Raw genomic sequence first — 21,821 nt, 5'->3', positions numbered from 1 at the left:
AGATCGCTCCGGGAGGGATGACGATGAGCCAGGGTCATCACGGGAGATAGAGACAGAGATCATCACCCGGTCCCTGTCCCTGGGCGAGCTGCGAGACATGCGGAAAGATTTCAGCCGCCACCCTGGCGAGCACATTGTCACCTGGCTGCTGCGGTGCTGGGATAACGGGGCCAGCAGCTTGGAATTAGAGGGCAAGGAAGCCAAGCAGCTGGGATCCCTGGCCAGGGATGGGGGCATTGACAAGGCCATTGGGAAAAAGGAACAAGTCCTCAGCCTCTGGAGGAGACTTCTCTCAGGGGTGAGGGAGAGATACCCCTTCAGTGACGATTTTGTATGCTATCCTGGCAAGTGGACCAATATGGAAAGGGGTATTCAGTACTTGAGGGAATTGGCTGTGCGGGAGCTGGTTTACTGTGACACAGACGATGAGCAGGTACCTACAGACCCAGATGAACTCCAGTGCTCACAATCCATGTGGAGGAAGTTTGTGCGGAGCGCACCCTCCTCATATGCCAACTCACTGGCAGTTGTAAACTGGAAAGGTAAAGACGTACCAACAGTGGACGAGGTGGCTGTCAGACTCCGCCAATATGAGGAAAGTCTCTCTTCCTCCCTTGTCTCAGCTGTGGAGAAACTGGCCCGGGAGGTGCGGCAAATCAAAGAGAACATGTCCTACTCCCCACCTGTACGGGCCAGTGTCTCAGCTATTAGGGGCAAGCGTTTCCCTGCTCAGGAGAGGGAATACAGAGGCTATACACCCCGAGGCACCCTGTGGTTTTACCTGCGTGACCACGGAGAGGACATGAGGAAGTGGGATGGAAAACCCACCTCAAGTCTAGAGGCCCGAGTACGTGAGTTGCGAGGTAAAACAATCACAAAAGGGGACTCTGTTAGGAAAAATGCCGCTCCAGTTTCCAAAAGCCAGCTCTCCAGACCAGGTAGACAGTTTGACCTTGATTCCGATCCTCTGGAGGGGACCTCCAAGTCATTTTTACAGCAGGTGAGCAGCAATTTCTCTGACGAGGATTAGAGGGGCCCTGCCTCCAGCCAGGTGGAGGAAAGGGACAACCGTGTCTATTGGACGGTGTGGATTCGGTGGCCTGGCACGTCAGATCCACAAGAGTATAAAGCTCTAGTGGACACTGGTGCACAGTGTACTTTAATGCCATCAGAGTTCAAAGGGTCAGAGCCCATTTGCATTTCGGGAGTGACAGGGGGGTCCCAAGAGCTGAGTCTACTGGAGGCTGAAGTGAGCCTCACTGGGCAGGACTGGCAGAAGCACCCCATTGTAACTGGCCCCGAGGCTCCGTGCATCCTTGGGATAGACTATCTTAGGAGAGGCTATTTCAAGGACCCAAAGGGGTATCGGTGGGCTTTTGGCATAGCTGCTGTGGAGACGGAAGAAATTAAACAGCTGTCCATTTTGCCTGGTCTCTCGGAGGATCCTTCCGTTGTGGGGTTGCTGAGGGTTGAAGAACAACAGGTACCCATCGCGACCACAACGGTGCACCGGCGACAGTATCGTACCAACCGAGACTCCCTTCTCCCCATTCATCAGCTGATCCACCAGCTGGAGAGTCAAGGAGTGATCAGCAAAACTCGCTCACCCTTTAATAGTCCCATATGGCCAGTGAGAAAATCTACTGGAGAGTGGAGACTGACAATAGACTACCGTGGCCTGAATGAAGTCACACCACCGCTGAGTGCTGCTGTGCCAGACATGCTAGAACTTCAATATCAGCTGGAGTCAAAGGCAGCCAAGTGGTACGCTACAATTGACATCGCTAATGCATTCTTCTCCATCCCTTTGGCAGCAGAGTGCAGGCCACAGTTTGCTTTCACCTGGAGGGGCATCCAGTACACCTGGAATCGACTGCCCCAGGGGTGGAAACACAGTCCCACCATTTGCCATGGACTAATCCAGACTGCACTGGAAAAGGGTGAAGCCCCAGAACATCTGCAGTACATCGATGACATCATTATATGGGGTGACACAGCAGAGGAGGTTTTTGAGAAAGGGGAGAAAATAGTTCAGATCCTTCTGAAAGCCGGTTTCGCCATTAAGCGAAGTAAAGTCAAGGGACCTGCGCAAGAGATCCAGTTTTTGGGAATAAAATGGCAGGATGGGCGCCGTCAAATCCCAATGGATGTCATCAACAAAATAGCAGCTATGTCTCCACCAACCAGCAAAAAGGAAGCACAGGCCTTCCTGGGTGTTGTGGGTTTTTGGAGGATGCACATCCCAAATTACAGCCAGATCGTGAGTCCTCTGTACCACGTGACCCGGAAGAAGAATGATTTTGAATGGGGCCCTGAGCAACGACAGGCATTTGAACAGATTAAACGGGAGATAGTTCATGCCGTAGCCCTTGGTCCAGTCCGGTCAGGGCAAGATGTCAAAAACGTGCTCTACACCGCAGCCGGGGAGAATGGCCCAACCTGGAGTCTCTGGCAGAAAGCACCAGGGGAGACTCGAGGTCGACCCCTGGGGTTCTGGAGCCGGGGATACAAAGGATCTGAGGCCCGCTATACTCCCACTGAAAAAGAGATTCTGGCAGCATATGAAGGCGTTCGAGCTGCTTCAGAAGTGGTCGGCACTGAAGCACAGCTCCTCCTAGCTCCACGATTGCCGGTCCTGGGCTGGATGTTCAAAGAGAGGGTCCCTTCTACGCATCATGCCACCGATGCTACGTGGAGTAAGTGGGTCGCTCTGATCACCCAGCGCGCCCGAATGGGAAACCCCAGTCGCCCAGGAATTCTGGAGGTCATCATGGACTGGCCAGAAGGCAAAGATTTTGGAGCATCGCCAGAGGAGGAGGTGACACGTGCTGAAGAGGCCCCACTGTATAACCAGCTGCCAGAAGATAAGAAACAGTATGCCCTGTTCACGGATGGGTCCTGTCGCATTGTGGGGAAGCAGCGGAGGTGGAAGGCTGCTGTATGGAGCCCTACACGACAAGTCGCGGAAACTGCCGAGGGAGAAGGTGAGTCCAGCCAGTTTGCAGAGGTGAAAGCCATCCAGCTGGCTTTAGACATTGCCAGTCGAGAGAAGTGGCCAGTGCTCTATCTTTACACTGACTCTTGGATGGTGGCCAATGCCTTGTGGGGGTGGCTGCAGCAATGGAAGAAGAACAACTGGCAGCGCAGAGGCAAACCTATCTGGGCTGCCCCATTGTGGCAAGATATTGCTGCCCGTCTGGAGCAGTTGGCTGTAAAAGTCCGTCACGTGGACGCCCACGTCCCTAAGAGTCGGGCCACTGAAGAACATCAAAACAACCACCAGGTAGATCAGGCTGCTAAGATTGAAGTGGCTCAGGTGGATCTGGACTGGCAACATAAGGGTGAACTCTTTATAGCTCGGTGGGCCCATGACACCTCGGGCCACCAAGGAAGAGACGCGACATACAGATGGGCTCGTGACCGAGGGGTGGACTTGACCATGGACACTATTGCACAGGTTATCCATGAATGTGAAACATGCGCTGCAATCAAGCAAGCCAAGCGGGTAAAGCCTCAGTGGTATGGAGGACGATGGCTAAAATATAAATATGGGGAGGCTTGGCAGATTGACTACATCACACTGCCACAAACCCGCCAAGGCAAGCGCTATGTGCTCACAATGGTGGAGGCCACCACCGGATGGCTGGAAACCTACCCTGTGCCCCATGCCACCGCCCGGAATACCATCCTGGGCCTGGAAAAACAAGTCCTGTGGCGACATGGCACTCCCGAAAGAATCGAGTCGGACAACGGGACTCACTTTCGCAACAGCCTCATAGACACCTGGGCCAAAGAACACGGTATTGAGTGGGTGTATCACATCCCCTACCATGCACCAGCCTCGGGAAAGATCGAACGTTACAATGGGCTGCTAAAAACCACTTTGAGGGCAATGGGGGGTGGGACTTTCAAAAATTGGGATACCCATTTAGCAAAGGCCACCTGGTTGGTTAACACCAGAGGGTCCACCAACCGGGCTGGTCCTGCCCAGTCAAAACCTCAGCGCCCAGTAGAAGGGGATAAAGTCCCTGTAGTGCACATGCGGAACATGTTAGGGAAGACGGTTTGGGTTAGTCCTGCCTCGGGCAAAGGCAAGCCCGTCCGCGGGATTGCCTTTGCTCAAGGACCTGGGTGTACCTGGTGGGTAATGAGGAAGGATGGGGAAGTCCGATGTGTACCTCATGGGGATTTAATTTTGGGCGAGAATAGTCCATAAATAAATTGTATAAAGTTAGTTGTTAAATAACCCTGTCACTGTCTGTTATCACTGTTATAATTGTTATATTTTGTACCAGTAGTAGCATAGTAAGAATCGTCCAGATTAAAGAAGGATGGACTTTTTCGATGAAAACCTAGCAGAGCACAGCGATGATGGAACTGGACCTGGTTTTCAACAACTGGCATCCAGCAACTTCATCAAGATCAACATCTCCTGCAGACTGTGGGCACGGGCCGCACCAGATACATCAGCCGTGAGCTCCGGATGCAGCAAGTGACCGCCCATCACCACACATCACCTCCCCTGCCACGGAAGACCATAACGACAGATGGAGCCTGAAGTCATGGATTAAATGAACTCAATGGACACTTTAGAGTGATGATCCATAGACTAAAGGAATGATATCTGGAGACAGGAGAAGTGGTGGTGATCAACCGGACAGTGGGGGACCTGGGCATGACGTAGATGGTATGGAATAAGGGGTGGATAATGTCCTGGGTTTGGCCAGGACAGGGTTAATTTTCACCGGACTCCAGGAAGGGGCACAGCCGGGGGGTGGGGGCTGACCCCACCTGGCCAAACAGAGCCCGGTATTCCATACCATGTGACGTCACGCTGGGTTCCGGTGGGGGGGGAGCGGTGCGGCGGGAAGGCTCTCGCGGCTTGGGGCGGGCGCAGCGCCGGTCCGGTTTCGGGAGAGCGGCTGTGTACGGTTCGTGGTTGTGTTTTCTCCTTATCTGTATCGTTGTTGTTCCTGTTTTCCCTCTGTTTGCTGTTCTGTTAAACTGCCCTTATCCCGACCCACCAGTTTCTGCCTCTTTCTTTCCATTCTCCTCCGCACGCCGGCGGGGGGAGGGGCGGCCGCGTGGCGCTTTTGTTGCCGGCGGCAGCCGAAACCAAAACAGCCACAAGCAAGGACTGAACAGATTTTTTCAAAGCAGCCCCAGCAACAGTAAAACTCTATCCCACCAGCCAGCTACAAAACAACAGATAAACACTTTTGCAGCCAGCCCTGACAAGGAAATCTCCCTTAAAAATAAAGCAGAGATTCAGCCTCAGTTGATATCCTGAGGGTTTGGTGGGTTGTTGTTTTTTTTTTTTTTGCTTTTAAACTTCCTTTCAGTTTCAACAGAAGGAGGCCTCTGCCTGGCCAGAGGAAACACAGTCAAGTATTTTCCACATCCTTCCTCTACGTGGATGAAGTCCAGAACGGCTGCAATGGAAGTGAAGCTTCCTGCTCCCCCAGATATCTTGCAGGTCAGTTCTCTCGATAGGCAGCAACACAGGACTTCCAAAATACACACTGTGAAGACTAGATCTGCCTACAAACGTTCTCTACGACAAGATGGAGAAGAGCCACAGTAGTTTTTCTTTCATCAGCAGTCAGAAAAAAATGAAGGGAGGAATTTCCACTATGACTTTGGGGTATGAAACAGTAGATCATATTCCACCCTCACGCCCAACACTTTCAGACTACGGCAGCATTCTTCACAGCACAGAGTCTCCTTGGGCTAATATCAACGCAAAACTTTTACCATGAGGCAGGCAAAAGCTAAACACGGCAACAGGGACTGGGAAAAACCAGACTGCTCATCTTGCTCACCAGCTTACAAGGGCCACAACACGTTTCCCTTGGTTTCTCTCACCCAGTGCTTTCAGATTACATTTGCTGTTAGATCCACAAACCATCGCAGGAGGCCTGTGCACTCCTGTTTCCACTTACCTGGACAACAACGGTGAAACAGGAACTATTTGAATTTCTGCCACTTTCTGATGCATTGTACGAGAGAAAAGCTGAGTCCCTCCAGATGGCCATGTGGACCTGGCTTTGTTGAGGGCCAGGAGCAGGCTGATGTCTCTGTTGACATACCCTGCCTCACTGCTCCCTACCAGTAATGGTAAGGCAATGCAAACCAAACTGCAATGCACATACAGGCATCCTCAGAAAAAAGGAATCCCAAAACGCACATGGTCAATTGGCTCCGATGTTTTCACTTTAACACTAAGGCTTTCATGCCATTTCTTTTCTCCTCCTCACCCCACAACAATTTACCAGCAGCAGAAGCAGCAGCCAGACTGAAAAAAATGCAAGGAAAGAAGAACGCACACACTGAGATGCCACAAAGCAACAGGCAGAGAAACCCCTAGCTGGAAGGTTCCAGTTATTTACCACATTAGGTTTTGGGTTTTGTTTTTTTCTTTAACTCTGCTCAGTTTCCATTCAAAGTTTAAAATCGGTCACATCCAGTTAATTCTCATCAGCCTTTATTTCTAGTCAAGTAACAAAATGCATCTTCCCCCGCTGAGCAGAAGAGAGCTTAAAAAAAAAAATATTAAAAAAAAAATTCAAATCTTCACAAGAACGCTGACATCACCCCCTTCCCTTCTTCCCACTCTTCAGTTCTGGCCGAGGCCCACCCCACAGCAGGGTGTTTGTGCAGCAGGGCGCGTGGGTGAGGTGGAAGGACAAAGCACAAGAAAAAACCCACCCTAAAACCCTGCAAGCTGACAGCTCATCCCAGGGTTGTATAAAGCAAAACGCAGCTCCAAGCAAAGGTGGCTGAAATGTAGCAGTATCTAGCAGGAAAATATCACCCTCCGCTGCAGTGACGCACGGAGCTGGATGGAAATCTGCCCATCAGCACGCTTTTGAGCGGCGTTTGCAACCCCTTACGGACACGATGCTGCCTCCGGGGTGGGGAGCTTTTCTTTTAAGGTGTTCTTCAAGGTTAGGAAATAGAGACAAAAGATGTGTGTGTGCTTGCAAGGACTGGTTCCTTGCCTGAGCAGAGCACATGGACCGATTCCAGCTCTGTTCTCCCACCGCCTGGACCCACGAGATGAAAGGAGAGCTTGACTGGTCTCTTTGATCACCTGTGACGGTTTGCCCCACAAATATCCTTGTCTGTCACTCCCCAAAGAGGTACTATCGATCCCCCACATCTCCACAGATGTCACCCACGTTTCCTCATGAATTTTGTCACCAAATGTTATCCCCTATCTGTTCCTATGTCATAAGGAAATTAAATGAGACACTTCTGATTTTCAGCTGTGGTCACATGGAGTACACTGAGATTAAGATGGGGGCTTTCAGCTCCCCTCCCCTCCTGGCAGGGGAGGCCAGGCGATTACCTCAGGGCTAGACGGGACTAGCACCCAACACTTCAAAGGAAGGTGCAAGAAAGCTCATGAGTAATAATTGCTGGTTGTTTACCACATCTATCTGTGGTTTCCAGTCTCTGTAACTTTTACTCAGTCTAAATTTAAGCAATGGTTTGAGCTCCCAAACAATCTTTTCTGCATCAGCGCCACACAGACTCCTGCTGAGCTACAGATTTCATAAGGAAACTTAAAGTCAAGAAGTAGTCAGAAGTAGGCAGTTTCAATACTAAACCAATAAGATGTCAAAGGTACTTTGAGGTAGTAACTTTAGCAACCTATGAAAAAGTAAAAGCTATCACTTTCAGGAGAGAGAACACATGACTATAAACTTTATTATTACTGCTTTTGTGCAATTCAGTGTTTTGTTATGCTCCCATATCCTAAGAAGTTAGGGTGGGAAAAGTGATAAAAGGGAAAATTATGCCCCAAATATTTCGCAGCAAGAAAAATCTGTATAGGGAGCGAGGCAAAAAAAGTCCATGCAAAGCCCCTCCCTGCTTGGACAGATTCCTCTGTTTCAAGGCAGCAGTTCTCCCACTGACAGCACTGACGTGCAGCACCCACGGCACCAGCGTGGCCCGGACACGCAGCCACGCGCCTGCCAAGCGAGCAGGGACACAATGCACTGGTTACTGCAGGACTAGTAGGTATCTGAACGCGGCAGAGTGAATTTGAACTGGGTCAGAACCATTCTGGCCACGAGAGGTTGGTTCAATGGATGGAACCAGAAAGCTGGATTTACCGTACTGTTGAATTACAGCTTCGGCTGGATGTGACACCTTGCTGACATCTCGGAGAGACAACCCGTCCCAGCAGCTGCCAGTATTACTCAGGTATCGATCAGCTCAAGCATCTTCCTTATTTCGTTCACACAGCACAAGAAAACATAACCACAACACAAGCTGTGGTGCACGCTGTGCACCTTCACTCACCTCTTTCAGTTCCTGTGAGACAGAATTAAGGCGTTCGTTTTCAGACTGGGTGTTGGCAAGGACATTTCTGAGCTGCTTCAGTTCCGTCTGCAACTCCATAACCTTCTTCATGTAGTACTCTTCCTTGGTAGCCGATTCCTGGATCAAGGTCTCCTCTCTGCTCTCTCCATCTGCTGCTACCTTCTTGTGGTTGGTATGGGCCTGCCCAAAAGCCTAGGACAGTCAGAAAACAAATCTTTTCTTAGTAAACCCAGAATTTTGTGTAACTTCAATTCTAAATAATTGAAACTATTTAGCCTCATATTTCTTTGACGCAAAACAACGCAACCTTTTCCCACACCCTCCTCTTCTGGGCTCAGACCTTTAAACGCTATCAAGTGGCCGCACAGGACCTCTGAAATCAACACGCAGCACCCAGACAGCGTTTCGTGATGCACAGGGCGCTTCCTCAGGGCCTCGCACAAACCCTGGTGGGAGCGAACCACGATGTACTGATTGGAGTCTGCTGTCAAAGCAAGCCTTTGGTTTTCAACAAGACGACTGCAAGACGACCAGACACTTTCGCGTGTGCGTATTCTCTATAGTTGGGTCAGACTCAATTCTGCGAAAACGGAACCAGTGAAAACAGATCTCGTGTTTGCAGCCTGTTCCGTTCCTTAGGCTGGGAGCACGCTTACTCCTCCTGATCCAGCTGTGCCAAAGGAACACACCCCCACGCTCAGCTGCCCATGGCTGGCGGTTACGGGTCCCTCAGACCTGCTGACCCACTGCAGCCGTAAGCGAGCGAGGTTAGCAGGGCTGCTCCGTAACCAGGTTAAGCTCAGGGGGGTCAGTCTGGCTGCAGCAGGTCAGCGGACGCTCACCCAGCCAGCTCTGCTGCCTGCTCTCGGAGACGTCATCTCTAGCAGCGCGCCAGCAAAGGGGCTTAGGGCAGGTCACAGAGATCTACCCGCCTCAGCACTGCATGCCTCTGTTTAGACCTGACAGTCTCCCTTTTTATCTCCTCCTGCTTCTTTTCTGGGGGTTTGCACTTTGCTTGAAACCCTACCAGGCGATACTCCTAGCAGCAGAGCTCTCCAACACTTGAGCAAGCAGCCCAGACAGACACCGGACCGCCACGTTTAAGAAACCCATCCGTGGCTTTCACTCATAGATGCTGTAAAGCAAAGAGTTTACCATTTCAAGTAGGTATATATTTGTAACACGTGGCTGAGCAGATGGACCAAAGTCAATGAGATTAACGAATGCTCTCTCAGCTGCTGCACGTGTGTGCACTACACCCCAACCCAAGATGCATTTGGAGCTTTCAGGTGCCATCTTTTGGGGTGCCAGTGTTCATACGGCAGGTTTTCACAGCCAACGTTAATACCAGGTATTAAGCCAGGTCAAGGACGGACCAGCACCTCCTAAAACTCCTTCCTTGTCTAGTTATGCATTACATTTTCAATTAATCATCTTTTGCTAGCTCTTCAGAAATGTACCGTCAGCGCAGGAAAAAAAAAAAATCTGCTTTGAAGAGAAGCAGATTTCTGTATTTTATTACTTCTGTATATTAGACCAGATGCATTAATAGTACAGTCATTATTGAATATACCACGGCTGAAACAGATGATTGAACATGCTAGCTCTGCCTACAGTTACAGACACTCACATATTGCTCCTATCAGATGAAATTTTGTTTCAGATAAGCAAGTCAGAGATACAGCAGACTAATACCCACTGAAGAAGTTCCAGCCAGATTCACTGAGATGACCCAAGGGAAATTAAAAAGGGTCACATTTCAGACAGAAAGTTAAGCACCATCTGTGCAAGTCCTTGTCAAATGAGTTTCAACAAAGCAGCTTAGAAGCCTAACAACGAAGACCTCCATAAATGTTAAAGGGATAGCAAAAAACACGCAAACTTCTCAAATACAGTATCTATTTTGCATAAAGAATCAAGATCCACTTTTTATAGAGCTGCATTTACTCTAAGTCTCTGACGCAGAGACTCCGGGCACCCACTTGCCCAGTGAAGCGGCACCGTTCTCTCGGTAGCAGGATGCCAACGCAGAGCACGCTGAAGCTCGAGATACTCAAAGCCACCTCTGATCAGCCAGACAGCAGAGTGCAAGCATGATTCAGCCAAGGAACTCAGTCATATCGCTAAGGGAGAAATTCTTGAGAATAATGACTAATTTGCTCTTAAAGCTTTCAATGCAGATGCTGGCCTTGGGTTTCTTTAACAACAGAAAAGAAGGTGTCAATCATTTTGCAAAAACCACTATTGACAGGGAGTATTTGAACACAGAAACTGGCATAGTGGACGAGACTGGACTTCTCTTTTAATCCAATATCCTGTCTTCTACAGAGGCTAATGCCAGATGCTTCAGCAAAAGGTGCAAGAAACCCCATAATCTCCTGGAGTCGGAGATTGCCTCAAGCCTTGAAGCAGAAAGCTTAATGTAAATTTGGAAGAGTTATTAATATTTAGTTACCCATTTAAAATATCCCCTATATTTCATGGTTTTATGCATTTCTGGCCTCAATCAAATCCTACAGCAATAAATTCTGTATGTTAAATCATACTTTTATATGACAGGTTGTTGTCAGTTTACAAATTTCCCAAGTTCTCAGAAAAGAGAACATATTTTTGTTCAGAAACTCAAAGGTGTGTTATTACTCCATGGTCCCCTGCCCATCATTCATTGTTTTCAGACTTCCATCAAACCCCTCTATTCCCTGGTGAAGGCAAGGTGAAGTTCAGTAAGTTATCATCACTTCTATGTTTGAGAGTTTTTCTTCCATGCCCTTTTCAGAAACTGCCTTTTATTATGGCTTTTCCCAAATGGCAAGATTAATGCAACCAAATGGGAACTGCAGATGTCAGCTCTCATGGACCAACTGCAGAAACGAGCTCATGCATCTCCCCCACCAAAGGATGCTGCTATTCTTTGTGGGCCCCAGCTATTTCTGCACAGCAAGGCTGTGCTTTGCTCTCAACCACCAAGCTTCTGAAGTTTCAGCAGAAACCCTCCATTACCTTGATGGTGTTACTGTCTGGGGTCAGGAAGACGGGTACAGAATCACAAACAAATGGACTCTGACACTACACAGCACACAAGAAACCTTCTTAACAGACACTGTCATCAGGACAGCCAGCCTGGAACAATTCCATCTGGGTGGATTCGCAAGGGGACACTTACGTAGCATCACCATTCTCACCAAGCTTCATTATCTCTCTTGTACGTACTTAGAAACGACCTCATACATTCATGCTACAAGCCATTTTCATAACTGCAACAGCCTGTGTGGAACAGGAAAATTTAACAAAATTGAGCAAAATTACAGGGCAATGCAATTACCTTCCATGGCGACAGCCAAGGCCCGTTTTAAATCAAGCTATTAAAAGGGAAACTGACTTTTTACTGATATGCATGAAACCCACAAACCTTCACATTCCCAGAAGTTCAGCATTTACTCATATACTCTTGTTTGATGTTATATAAAACACAGAAACAGAAGTCAAAGTTACTCTGTCCTTCCTCCTCTTCCAAAACCTCTGTTTTTGTCTGCTAAGGTACCAAAACAGGGAAGAAAACTGTTCACAGTTATATCAGGATGATACTTTTTGGAGTATAATCTCTTTATAAAATAAATGAGTTTCTGACAACTCATTTGCACACACCTTGCTGGACGTGAGGGTTGCAAAGCATCATGTTCTGCTGAGTATCTGCCTCAAGGAATTACCACAAGACGCTAATATTAAGGGACTACCAATGTTCCCTGCTTCCAGATTTCCCAAGGTCAGGTCAAAAGCAAAATCAAAGAGTTCATGAGCCAAAATGCTATTTTGCTATTTGCTTAACTAGGTGCGCTCATGGGTACATTGGAAGGCACTTCACACTGTATAATTTTTTACATTTATCTCTTCAGAAAGCTGCATGAGAGAGAGATCGAAAGCCCTCCTTTGGTTTTAACACTATCTGAAACTAACCGCAACCACCCTCCACCCCAAACACACACAACCTCAAATTCCGTACAGCCATCCATCTCCGGACCAAGGGAACACAACGCACTCCCCAGCCAGGGTGCTCGCAGGTACCTGGTGCGAGGGCAGCGCACCCCGCCAGGCTGCAAGGAGCACACGCTGAGCCCTGCGATATGCCCCAAATCATTTGGATGCTAATTAACAGTTATGGCTAATAACCTGCTGCCGAAGCTGCAGATCAGCTGAAACCCTGACAAGTTTTGCCTTGTCAAGCTGCCATCTCTGTACACGTGGTCCTTCAGCCCTCCTCCCCCAAGTACACTAGGGAATGCTGCCCAAAAGCTAACCAGGGCACCCCTGAAGTCAATGGGAAATGTACCATAATGAGCTGACGAAGGTTGACTGAAATAAGTACCATCAACCAAAACGCTATTAAATCAACTTTCATGTTTGCAGCATCACTTACGTCAGCAGACTCCAAGCGACTAGAAAACACATGCTATCATATTCTTAAACAGCCCAGAAAATCTGATTGCTAAAAATCAAGGGGACTTCTACAAATTTAATCTTCAGCTGATGATGTCTTAAATCTCAAGAACTCAAAATTTTCCACAACAATTACAAATAGAAAAAGGAATTTGGACAGCAAACAGATGAGGCTGACTCATCCAATAACTGAGAAGTTATATAAAATGGTCAAAACCAGCTCACTTCAAATGAAGTCCTGGATCAAACCGCATTTAAACCAGGTTTAACGTACAAATTTCCAAAAGACTGACTCAGTAAAAGATGAAGTTTCCTCTAGGCTTGATGATTACCCAGATTCGTCTCTGTATTTTGCAGGAGGAATTTCATCTCAACCATCTTACAGATGAGCAGACAGTTTTTGCATTAAACTCATCACACTGAAAAAGACTTCCATCGAAGACTCCAAGCTTTGAGAAGAAAGTAATCCTGATTCCTTGAAGATTAGTGTATTTGTTAAGGTAGCAAGTACCTCTTAACAAGACTGTTAAGTTTTTAAACCAAACTTTTTTCCAAAAGTTCCTTCATGTGCAGATGTTCACTGATCACAAGGAACGTGAAGAATCTCTGAAACACACTTCTTGGAGAGTTTCAAACGCCGTGCTTCTCTCAGAATAGCAGCTCTGATACAGGAGATGTAAAAATTGATCTCAGTCATGCTCAAAAGCAAGATGTCAGGCGTTGTAGAAATTCTGAACAGTGCTGCTTTGTTGGCATCTTTCTTTAATGTCACTCCAGACCTCTGCTTAGCCAGAAGCAGGTCCCAGAAATCATGGAATTCACCCCAAAGTATGCTGGTTATGCTTCCATATTTTCTGGGACTTCCTCAACTAGACTGCTGAAAACAAGAGGTTCATGGACTGCCTGGAGCCTGGTCAGTTTAGCACAGCATAAAATCCTAGGATGCTGCTATCCAAAAAGAAAAAAATAGTGACGCTCGGGAGAGCTCTGTGGGCCAGAACAAATCCTCGACCAACTTCTGCAAAGAGCTGGTGTCCCTCAAGGTCTGCTGAGGTCGGACCCCAGGCCACACCACAGGCTTCGGAGGCTGCCCGGGGTGTCAGTCTGTAGTGTCTCCTGACCTGGTGTGCACGTCGAGGCACACACTGAACCAGAGCAAGAACAGAAAGGCAGAGGTGAAGCCTCAGAGCTGCGTGAAGCAGATGGATCGACACGGAGAGAGTCACACGCACCCCCCACCCTGAGATGGTACAGAGGAACAAACAGCAGAAAAAAGACCTCCCTCTTACTGGGTCAAAATGATGGGGAGGTTCCTCTGCCATGAAAGAACACACCCAAGAACACAGAAAATAACAAATACTTCAGTGAAAGAGTTCCGTAAAATAAGTTGCTTACAAATTCATTTGTCATCTAAAACTGAACTAGAATGTTCTCGTTAAGAGAGACCAAGAAAACGGGAGGAAAAATCTCAAAGGGACTCAGGGCTCCACAACACAAATCAACTTCTGGACCGTATGTGCCATCCTAGTACACTGCAAGATTTGATTCCTTCAGATTAAAAAAAAGGTACTTTGATTGTAACAAACCTGAAAAAATTCTCACCATATGTTTTAACTTCCCCCCCCCAAAATGTTTTGCTGGTGTAATTGTTCAGCCTGAACACAAGCCAAAATGATCTGTTGAAAGAAAAATCTATCTTTTTTTTTTTCCCTTTGGTCAACTTCTCTCGCATTCTTTGGCTGCCATGACAGAAAAAGTTGAGAATTAGCAGAAGAAAAACCCAACATCCTCTAAAACATACATCAGAAACCAAGGTCAGATTTTCAAAGAGATGCAGGTACTTGCTCAACCAGTTTTCACATAGCCTAGAGCCAAACACTGGGCACTGTTTATTACTCGGACACAACCCCACTGAGCTGCCAACACCTCTTCATACACAAGACAATAAAGGGGCATTTCTGAAACAAGCTGTCTGCTGTTCCATCACCACGCTGAAGTAAGTACACAGCTTATTCCTTGAAAAAAATATAACTCTCACCCCAGTCCAGCACAACATTACTAAATAGCCATCTCAGCTGCAGCAGTGGAAAAAAGCATTAAAGCTATTACTGATTTTAACATCTACCGTGCAATCACTTAAAATTTGTATTTATGTGTACTCAGCAAGTGAAAGCACTGCAAATTTGAATACATCCTTCTCAGTCTACAGAATTCCTACCAAGAGCACCTAACAAACCCCACACATACCAGTAAATTGCTTTTAACATACATAAATGAAGGCTAGCCAAGGATATTTTCAGCCTCTAAGTGGCTTTAACACAGTGCTCGAGTTGCATCACCTGGCTGAGAAACAGCTCCTAGGAGGGAGCTGGGGACACCCACACAGCTCTGTTTTCGTACCCCCTCCTTCTGCGCTACCTTCAGGTAGGTTATCACGCTCCTCTTCCTCAGCGTATCAAAAATGTCAAAGCTTCCTTCAATAAACACAAGTTGTGAGTGTTTCTAAAATTTTCCTCTCCACCTGCAGGTAGGGAGGAGGACAGAGGCCTTGGTGACAAGGGACAGTAGTACAGCTTCCAGTGAGCGACATTTGTGCTGCCAAATCTTCATATTGTACACCAGTTCTGTCTCCTTAAATGCAAACAGTTCTATGGACAAAGAAACAGAGGGATAAAGTAAAACTCGAGTAAATCACCAATTTTTTCCCCCCTGTGCACAGCTCCTGCTTGCTTGCAGTCCTTGGAGCACATGGATTTCCGAACTGGTGAAAACAGACATTGAGAGGAGTCGAAACGACGGGGCTGGTTTTTTTTGGTCTTAGAGGGTTTCTTGCATTACAGCATTTACAAAATCCTTAGGTGCTCCACAATCACACACAGGCAGTACTATAGAGAGCACACGTTCACTGTCGAGAAGCAGGACACTCCCGGCAACCAAGCTGTACACATCCACCAAGGGACAGCAAGGGGAAGAAAAGACTAAAATACAGTGTGATTTTGGTCCTGATGCTTCACAGATCTAAAAATTAAGCTGCTGTTTCTAATCAAGGATAAAGAAAGCTTGAAAAAATACCAAAAGAAAGCTTGAAAGACACAGAAAATTTCAATTACCTTTTGAACCAAGAACAACATCTGAAAGAGCAAAGTGGCAATATTTGAGGTTAATGTCGTTAGCGGGTGGGCAGAGACAGAATTCAACTCTGCTGAGGGTCCGAGCCCGGGGCTCTGGAGGCAGACCCCCACAAACACAAATTCCCAAGACAGAGGGCTATATGCAAGCAAGTGACCCTGCATCCCAGTGACAGAGGCGGGTCATACAGTAATGTCACTAAAAACCAGAAATCTATGCAAAACCTTGCACCTCAGAAAGCTTCCATAGTTTACAAACGCATGTCTCAGCGGGATTTAGCTACAAAAAGCCTCCCAAGGAAAGGGGGTACGGCATGCCACAGCAGCACAACGGAGAGAGCAAGTAAGAAGCAGTACCAGAAGACAGCCATGCAGCTAGTCCTTGACCTGTGTGTTGATCAGCCACAGACCTGGTTAGAACCGCGGGTGCAGAGCCCACCTTCCACACGGGACAAAGGAGAGAGGCACCCATGTGCCACTTTGCGTCTCCTTAACAGTTTGGTGCCCACAGCAGTAAGCCTGTGGCACTGCCAGTCCAGAACCACAGCTGCCCGGGCCAAAGGGTTCGCCAGCACCGACTACAAATACGGGATGTGCAAGGTGTCACTGGTTGCAGCTGCTCATGTATCTGCAGACATACGGAAGAAATGGGAAAATAAGATTCTGAGCACAATACTTACAGCTGCAACAGTCCAAGCTGGACAGAAACAACAGAGGAGCAGTCAACAGGAGAACAAGACTGTGCCAAAGACCACTAGCATTGCCCCCAAGTTATCGCAAGGAAAAAAAAAAGAATCTAACCCCAAGCCTTCACATACTGATAGGACTGGGGACGCAGAAGAAGCCACACAAATGAAATCACCTGAAACTGCTGGGGACATAAAAAACACCACAGTCCTAGGATTCACGTTGGGTAACTGGATGCCTTTACTACTAATAGTTCCCATTTCCCTTCTTTTCTAGCACGTGATAGTAACCATGCCTGGCCCCAGCAGCCCCCGTGGATGGGCAGGGAGCGACCTCCAGCAGTCCTGGTTCTTCTAAAAACCTCCATGGACATGCATGACAAGCAGCATACAGATCACAAACCAGCCAGCACCTTCCAGCTCCAGCTTGCTTTAGACGTCACAAAACTCTAGTACTACAGTTTGCAAGATTCTAACTTCAGAGCCCAAGACTTCATTTTCCCCACTACAGAGAGTCTAAACCCAGAGGTGCCCACCCCTCCTTTGTTCCCCAAACTTCTCCATACTGTAGGTTCTTTTGCTGTCTTGAGGGGTCAGATTGCTTCATTCACGTAAACATGGAGCTAGGAAAGCAGACAGTTACCTGCTCTCTGCTTATCACGGATTCCCAGCCAGCACTAATGTCTGGTATACAAGCTCTGGATAAGATCAACAGCACATAAACATCGCAAGCCTCTTGCAGACATTTCTTGCTGTTGATACTGACTTTTTTAGGATGTGTTTCTGCTTATTCCACAAACCTGGCATGATAACAAAAAAGCAGAGACTTAAAGGAAAAAAAAAAAAGTCAAAGATCAATTCTTCATTCCTGCCAGTTATCTGTAACTGGAAATGAAATAGGGAAAACAGAACTGTCACTGCAATGGAAAAGCAAAAGAAATGCTAGCTTCGAGTGAATGTTTAACCACAAACCCTCCAACTGAAGGAGGGTCAAGATGTTAGTAATGTATTTGCAGTAAAGCAATTAACATTTTCTGCCCAGCTTGGAATGAAAGTTATGTACATTTCTGGAGCGACTACAAATTTGCTTTTATCAAATGCCTAACAGATAAAAATAGGAAGAGACAAGTATTTAAATAGAAATATAACAAATAAACCACGGTACATCGCTACAGCACATACAATCAGATCACTGGCATGAAAATACCAGCAAGAGATTGGTCGTTTTTGCACATAAAACACAGTAACATTTGAAAGCAGAAGTAAAGGTCAAGACATTTTGGAAAAATTGTTACAAATTCAGGCACTGGAGCTGAAGATTGTCTCCAGTCGTTAGGGACTGCTACCTTGTACTCGTAGCACGATCCTGCATAACGCCTTTCTTCAGATGCCGGTCGGTGGCGGAACACGCAGGGCTGGAGAGATGACCGATGTGATTCAACACAGCAATTTATTCGTACTCCTTTACCCCCTCCCACACTCAACAGCAACCTTGGCTTTTTTTGCCAGCGACTGGCTGCTCTTAACATCTCTTACCCAACTGCCATGCAAAAAGCCCCTCCAAAACCAGGCACAAGAGAGCCCGAGAGCAGCGATGCTTCCATCGAGCCACGCACCCTGCAAACCGGACCACGGGGACGTGGGCTGCCGAGGGACATGGTCTGTGGCAGCAGCCTCCGGCTCAGCCCTCGCCTCTCCCCAGCCTCCAGCCCCCCGCCCCATCCCCACACTTTGCGACCTGTCCGGGGCAGTTTTACCCTCAGCAGGGCAGGCTGCAGCTTTTCCAAAGAGTTGTGTGTAAACCCAACTTGCAGTTTGAGTTTAAACACGCCTCTCGATCTTCTTCTGCCAAGCACCCCTCCCCAGCAGAGCTGCTCAGCTAACAGACAAGCTACAGTTGCCTTCGCAAGCAGCTTTCACACGGTACCACGCAATACTGGCATTCTCCTCCCCCCATGCAAAAACCCCACATTTTCCTATTTCGCTCCTAGCAACTTCATTTTAATTATCAATGTGTCTCATCAGCATTATACTAATCAGGATCTGTTAATACGCAGCAGATTAATTAGCACTAAAAGCCACTCGAATTTTTGTTCGTGTTTCTGCACTGTCAGTCTGAATTTAATTACAAAATTTTAGCACCAGTTCAGCTCCTAATTTCTTCTGCTTATCAGACTCAAAATAAAAGATTTTCTTCCATGGCTTCACTGAGAATTGCACATTTTTCATAATAACAAATTCATTATTACCATAATGATCTATAATAATGATAGCAAAGTGCAAAAACACTGTTCTGAAGAGACTGATGCCTCTTTACAGGGAGCAAGGAACTTCATAAAAGAAGTATTACATTCCTCTTGTACATTGCATTCATGTGTTTTTATTTTAAATTTCTTGTTAAGTGGCCATTCGGGCATTCTTCAGTGAACAGACCAGCACTCTGGCTAACGGCTTCTCAGTGAAGTCCTTCAGTGCCAGCACTAGACTGGTACCAGAAGCCTACACCTGCAGCCACACAAGCGTCTCCACGTGCTCCCGTGAACACCGTAATCCTCTGAGCACGACCTAACCCTGCGCTCCCACTGACTCCGTCCCTCTCGGCTCCCAGCTCCTTCAGCTGGGTGACCAGGGCCGATGGCAGCATCGGCATGACAGAGGAGAGGGGAGGGAGGGATGGATGGAGGTGCACGAACCGGGGCCTGGACACACTCCTCCCTCCTTCCAGCAACAGCCAGCGCAGCTGCCCCGCTGGGACCGAAGCCCTCAACACCACCAAGGCTCTTCAGGTCCTGCACATTTCTCCTGAATTGCTCCAGCACCTTTAACTGGAGCCTTGCTTCACCTCACAGCCCTCGCTGCTGTTAAACCCTCAGCAGCACCGAGGAAGCGGCCGCCTAAGCAAAACAGGCATTTTGTGCCACTGTGTCACTAGAAGAAAGCACCCTACAAGAGCTGATGCTTTTAGGAGCCTGAAATTCGAGAGGAAAAGAGAAAATAAGACCTGCCAAAACAAAACATGAGGTTTTGATACCACAATAAAAGTTCAGCTGACTGCTGGGTCTTGTATTACATGGATTATTCCCATGCAGGCTCTTACTCCTCAGAGCTACAAGGGCAGCACGGCCGAGGAGAAGGCAGCCGCAGTTTCCCTGCCCAGGCTGCCAGCCACAGCAGGGATGCTCTAGCAGTGCTGGAGAAGAACAAGCCGGGAGGGACGGGCTGGCAGCAGTGCTGTGGCCCTCCTTTGCTTCCATTTGAGCTGAGCCAGTGTGATCATCAGACTTACAGCAGACTTAACAAGGTTTCAGGTTCAGCAGGAAGAAATACAAATGCCTTATAAGATCACAATGTTCTCCCTCACAGATTATAGGGACATTCCACAGATGATTTAAAGGGAATTTTTTTTTTTAATGGTAAAAACACACTGGAGCCTATATTTAGAATATATGGCTTCAGTGCACTGCCGCTAGGATGAAAAGATTTGATGATAAAAGCCTAATTTAGCCTGTCAGCTTAGTTAGCTAGACACTTAAACTGTATTAACTTGCACAGTCCGGAGGGCTGAATGCAAGCATGCCTAAATCAATAGCCAAGCAGCAACTCTACAATGTGTCACAAGAGCTAGTGGCCAACATTGGCTGTACTGGATGCAGCTGGGAAGGGGCTGTAGCCTCCTCTCCTCCCTCAATAAATATTCCTTTGATATGACTCACCAAAAAAAAAAATCTGAGGGATAAAACACAGGCTAAATGGAGCCAGTGGAAGTGGCTCAGAGCAATGCAGGAGACACTCCACTTAAAAATCCCCAGCACTTGACCTCTTTTGTTCACAGGCATGAGTGCTCCATTTCCATTGCCTTCGTGATTTGGTATGCAGGTTCCTCATACAGGCGTGAACCAAGGGGTCTAAAGGCTCCAAGGTGATTACCGAAGCTGAGAGTTTGGCTTCAGGTGTGGAAATTGCTGAAGCAGACAAGAATCAGTTTGTTTCCAAAATGAATTCACGTGAAAAGGTGTTAACGTGACAGCTCTTGAGTCAGGCGGTTTAGAAACGCACGCAAGACCCAGCATGAGGAGCACGGACAGCGTTGGTCTCTCCCAGCACCCTCTCCTCACCCGCCCGTACCTGCCCTCGCAGCTCAGCTCGGGCGTCACGGAGAGCTGCTCCTCTGCCCGCGCTCTCCTCAGCAAGAGAAAACTACTCTTAGGCACTTCAGTTCTTGCCCTTCTGCTCCCTCGTTCAGCAATAAGGCTTGGACTCCTCAGCAAGCAAAGCACCAGACTCAGGACCACCTTAACGAGCACAGGCAAACCACACAGCATGAGCGAAGCAAGTGCAGGCGGCAGCAGCGAAGGCAGAGTCTTTTCATAAACATTCATCACCAAGTACAGAAGTTCCAGCTGACAACGGCTCGGAGAAAAAAGAAAAAACACAAACGCAAACCCACAATGCAAAAATTACAGCAAAAAAATAGTGAGAAGATTGCACTGCAAAACAACCCAGTCATGCCTTCTCTGCGTTTGTTTTTTTTTTATGCAAAAAGGGTAATAGCTAGAGACTTCAGGACTAGAAAAGTGCGATTTTGAGATTTTTTTTTTTTTTCATAAAGAAAGAAACTAGAAATTTCTTTGGACACTTGTAGCTGTGCTCCTTTGGCACCGATTCCCCACCAGTCTCAGACATTCAAAACTGCTTTCATAATTTCAAATTTTTCACGATATGGACACCTGCCCAGGCCAAAACCATATCCCTTTGTTTCATAAAGGCCACACAACAGGTATGAAGTAGCAGCTATTTCTTGACGCTCTTGACTCAAGGTGAAATTTCTTGGGCTGTCCCATCCCATTACCCCACTGCCAAGTTTAAATTTGAGGCAGGTCCTATCCTCTTCACGATACACAGATACAACATACTAAAGGAGGGGAAAGGGTTGCCCTCTGTCATTTAAGACATCTGCTTAACATGGCATCCCCCAAAATGGCCCCACTAGCATCACAGGGACAGAGCAACACTTCTGCTCAAGCGCAAAGGAAAAAACCAAGCATCGGCTACTTCAAACTACCCCTAGATCCACCACATGTCCTGCTGAAACAGTACCTTCAGGCCAGGAGGGACCATGCAATGCGGACACGCGTGAGGACCTTTCCCCACAGGTCCCTGGCAGGGGGCACGCAAAGCCTGCCGGGCAGGGGAACCCGATGGGACTGGGAGCGAACCCCGAGGGACCACCGGGAGTGGC

The 21,821-nt window shown here is 47.7% G+C and overlaps 1 protein-coding gene across 3 annotated transcripts in view; it reads right to left on the bottom strand.

Moving 5' to 3' along the window:
* The window catches only part of BICD2 (BICD cargo adaptor 2), a 102,427-nt gene that overhangs the window by 45,124 nt on the left and 35,482 nt on the right, over positions 1–21,821 (bottom strand). For all 3 annotated transcript variants that reach the window (XM_075432659.1, XM_075432660.1, XM_075432658.1), the window contains exon 2: positions 8,314–8,526. In XM_075432659.1, coding sequence (XP_075288774.1) covers positions 8,314–8,526 — 213 coding nt within the window. The remainder of the gene's footprint in view (positions 1–8,313; positions 8,527–21,821) is intronic.

Source organism: Opisthocomus hoazin, chromosome 11 (assembly GCF_030867145.1).
Source record: "Opisthocomus hoazin isolate bOpiHoa1 chromosome 11, bOpiHoa1.hap1, whole genome shotgun sequence".
In the NCBI taxonomy this organism is placed as follows: Eukaryota; Metazoa; Chordata; class Aves; order Opisthocomiformes; family Opisthocomidae; genus Opisthocomus; species Opisthocomus hoazin.
This window is presented reverse-complemented; position numbering and strand designations above follow the sequence as displayed.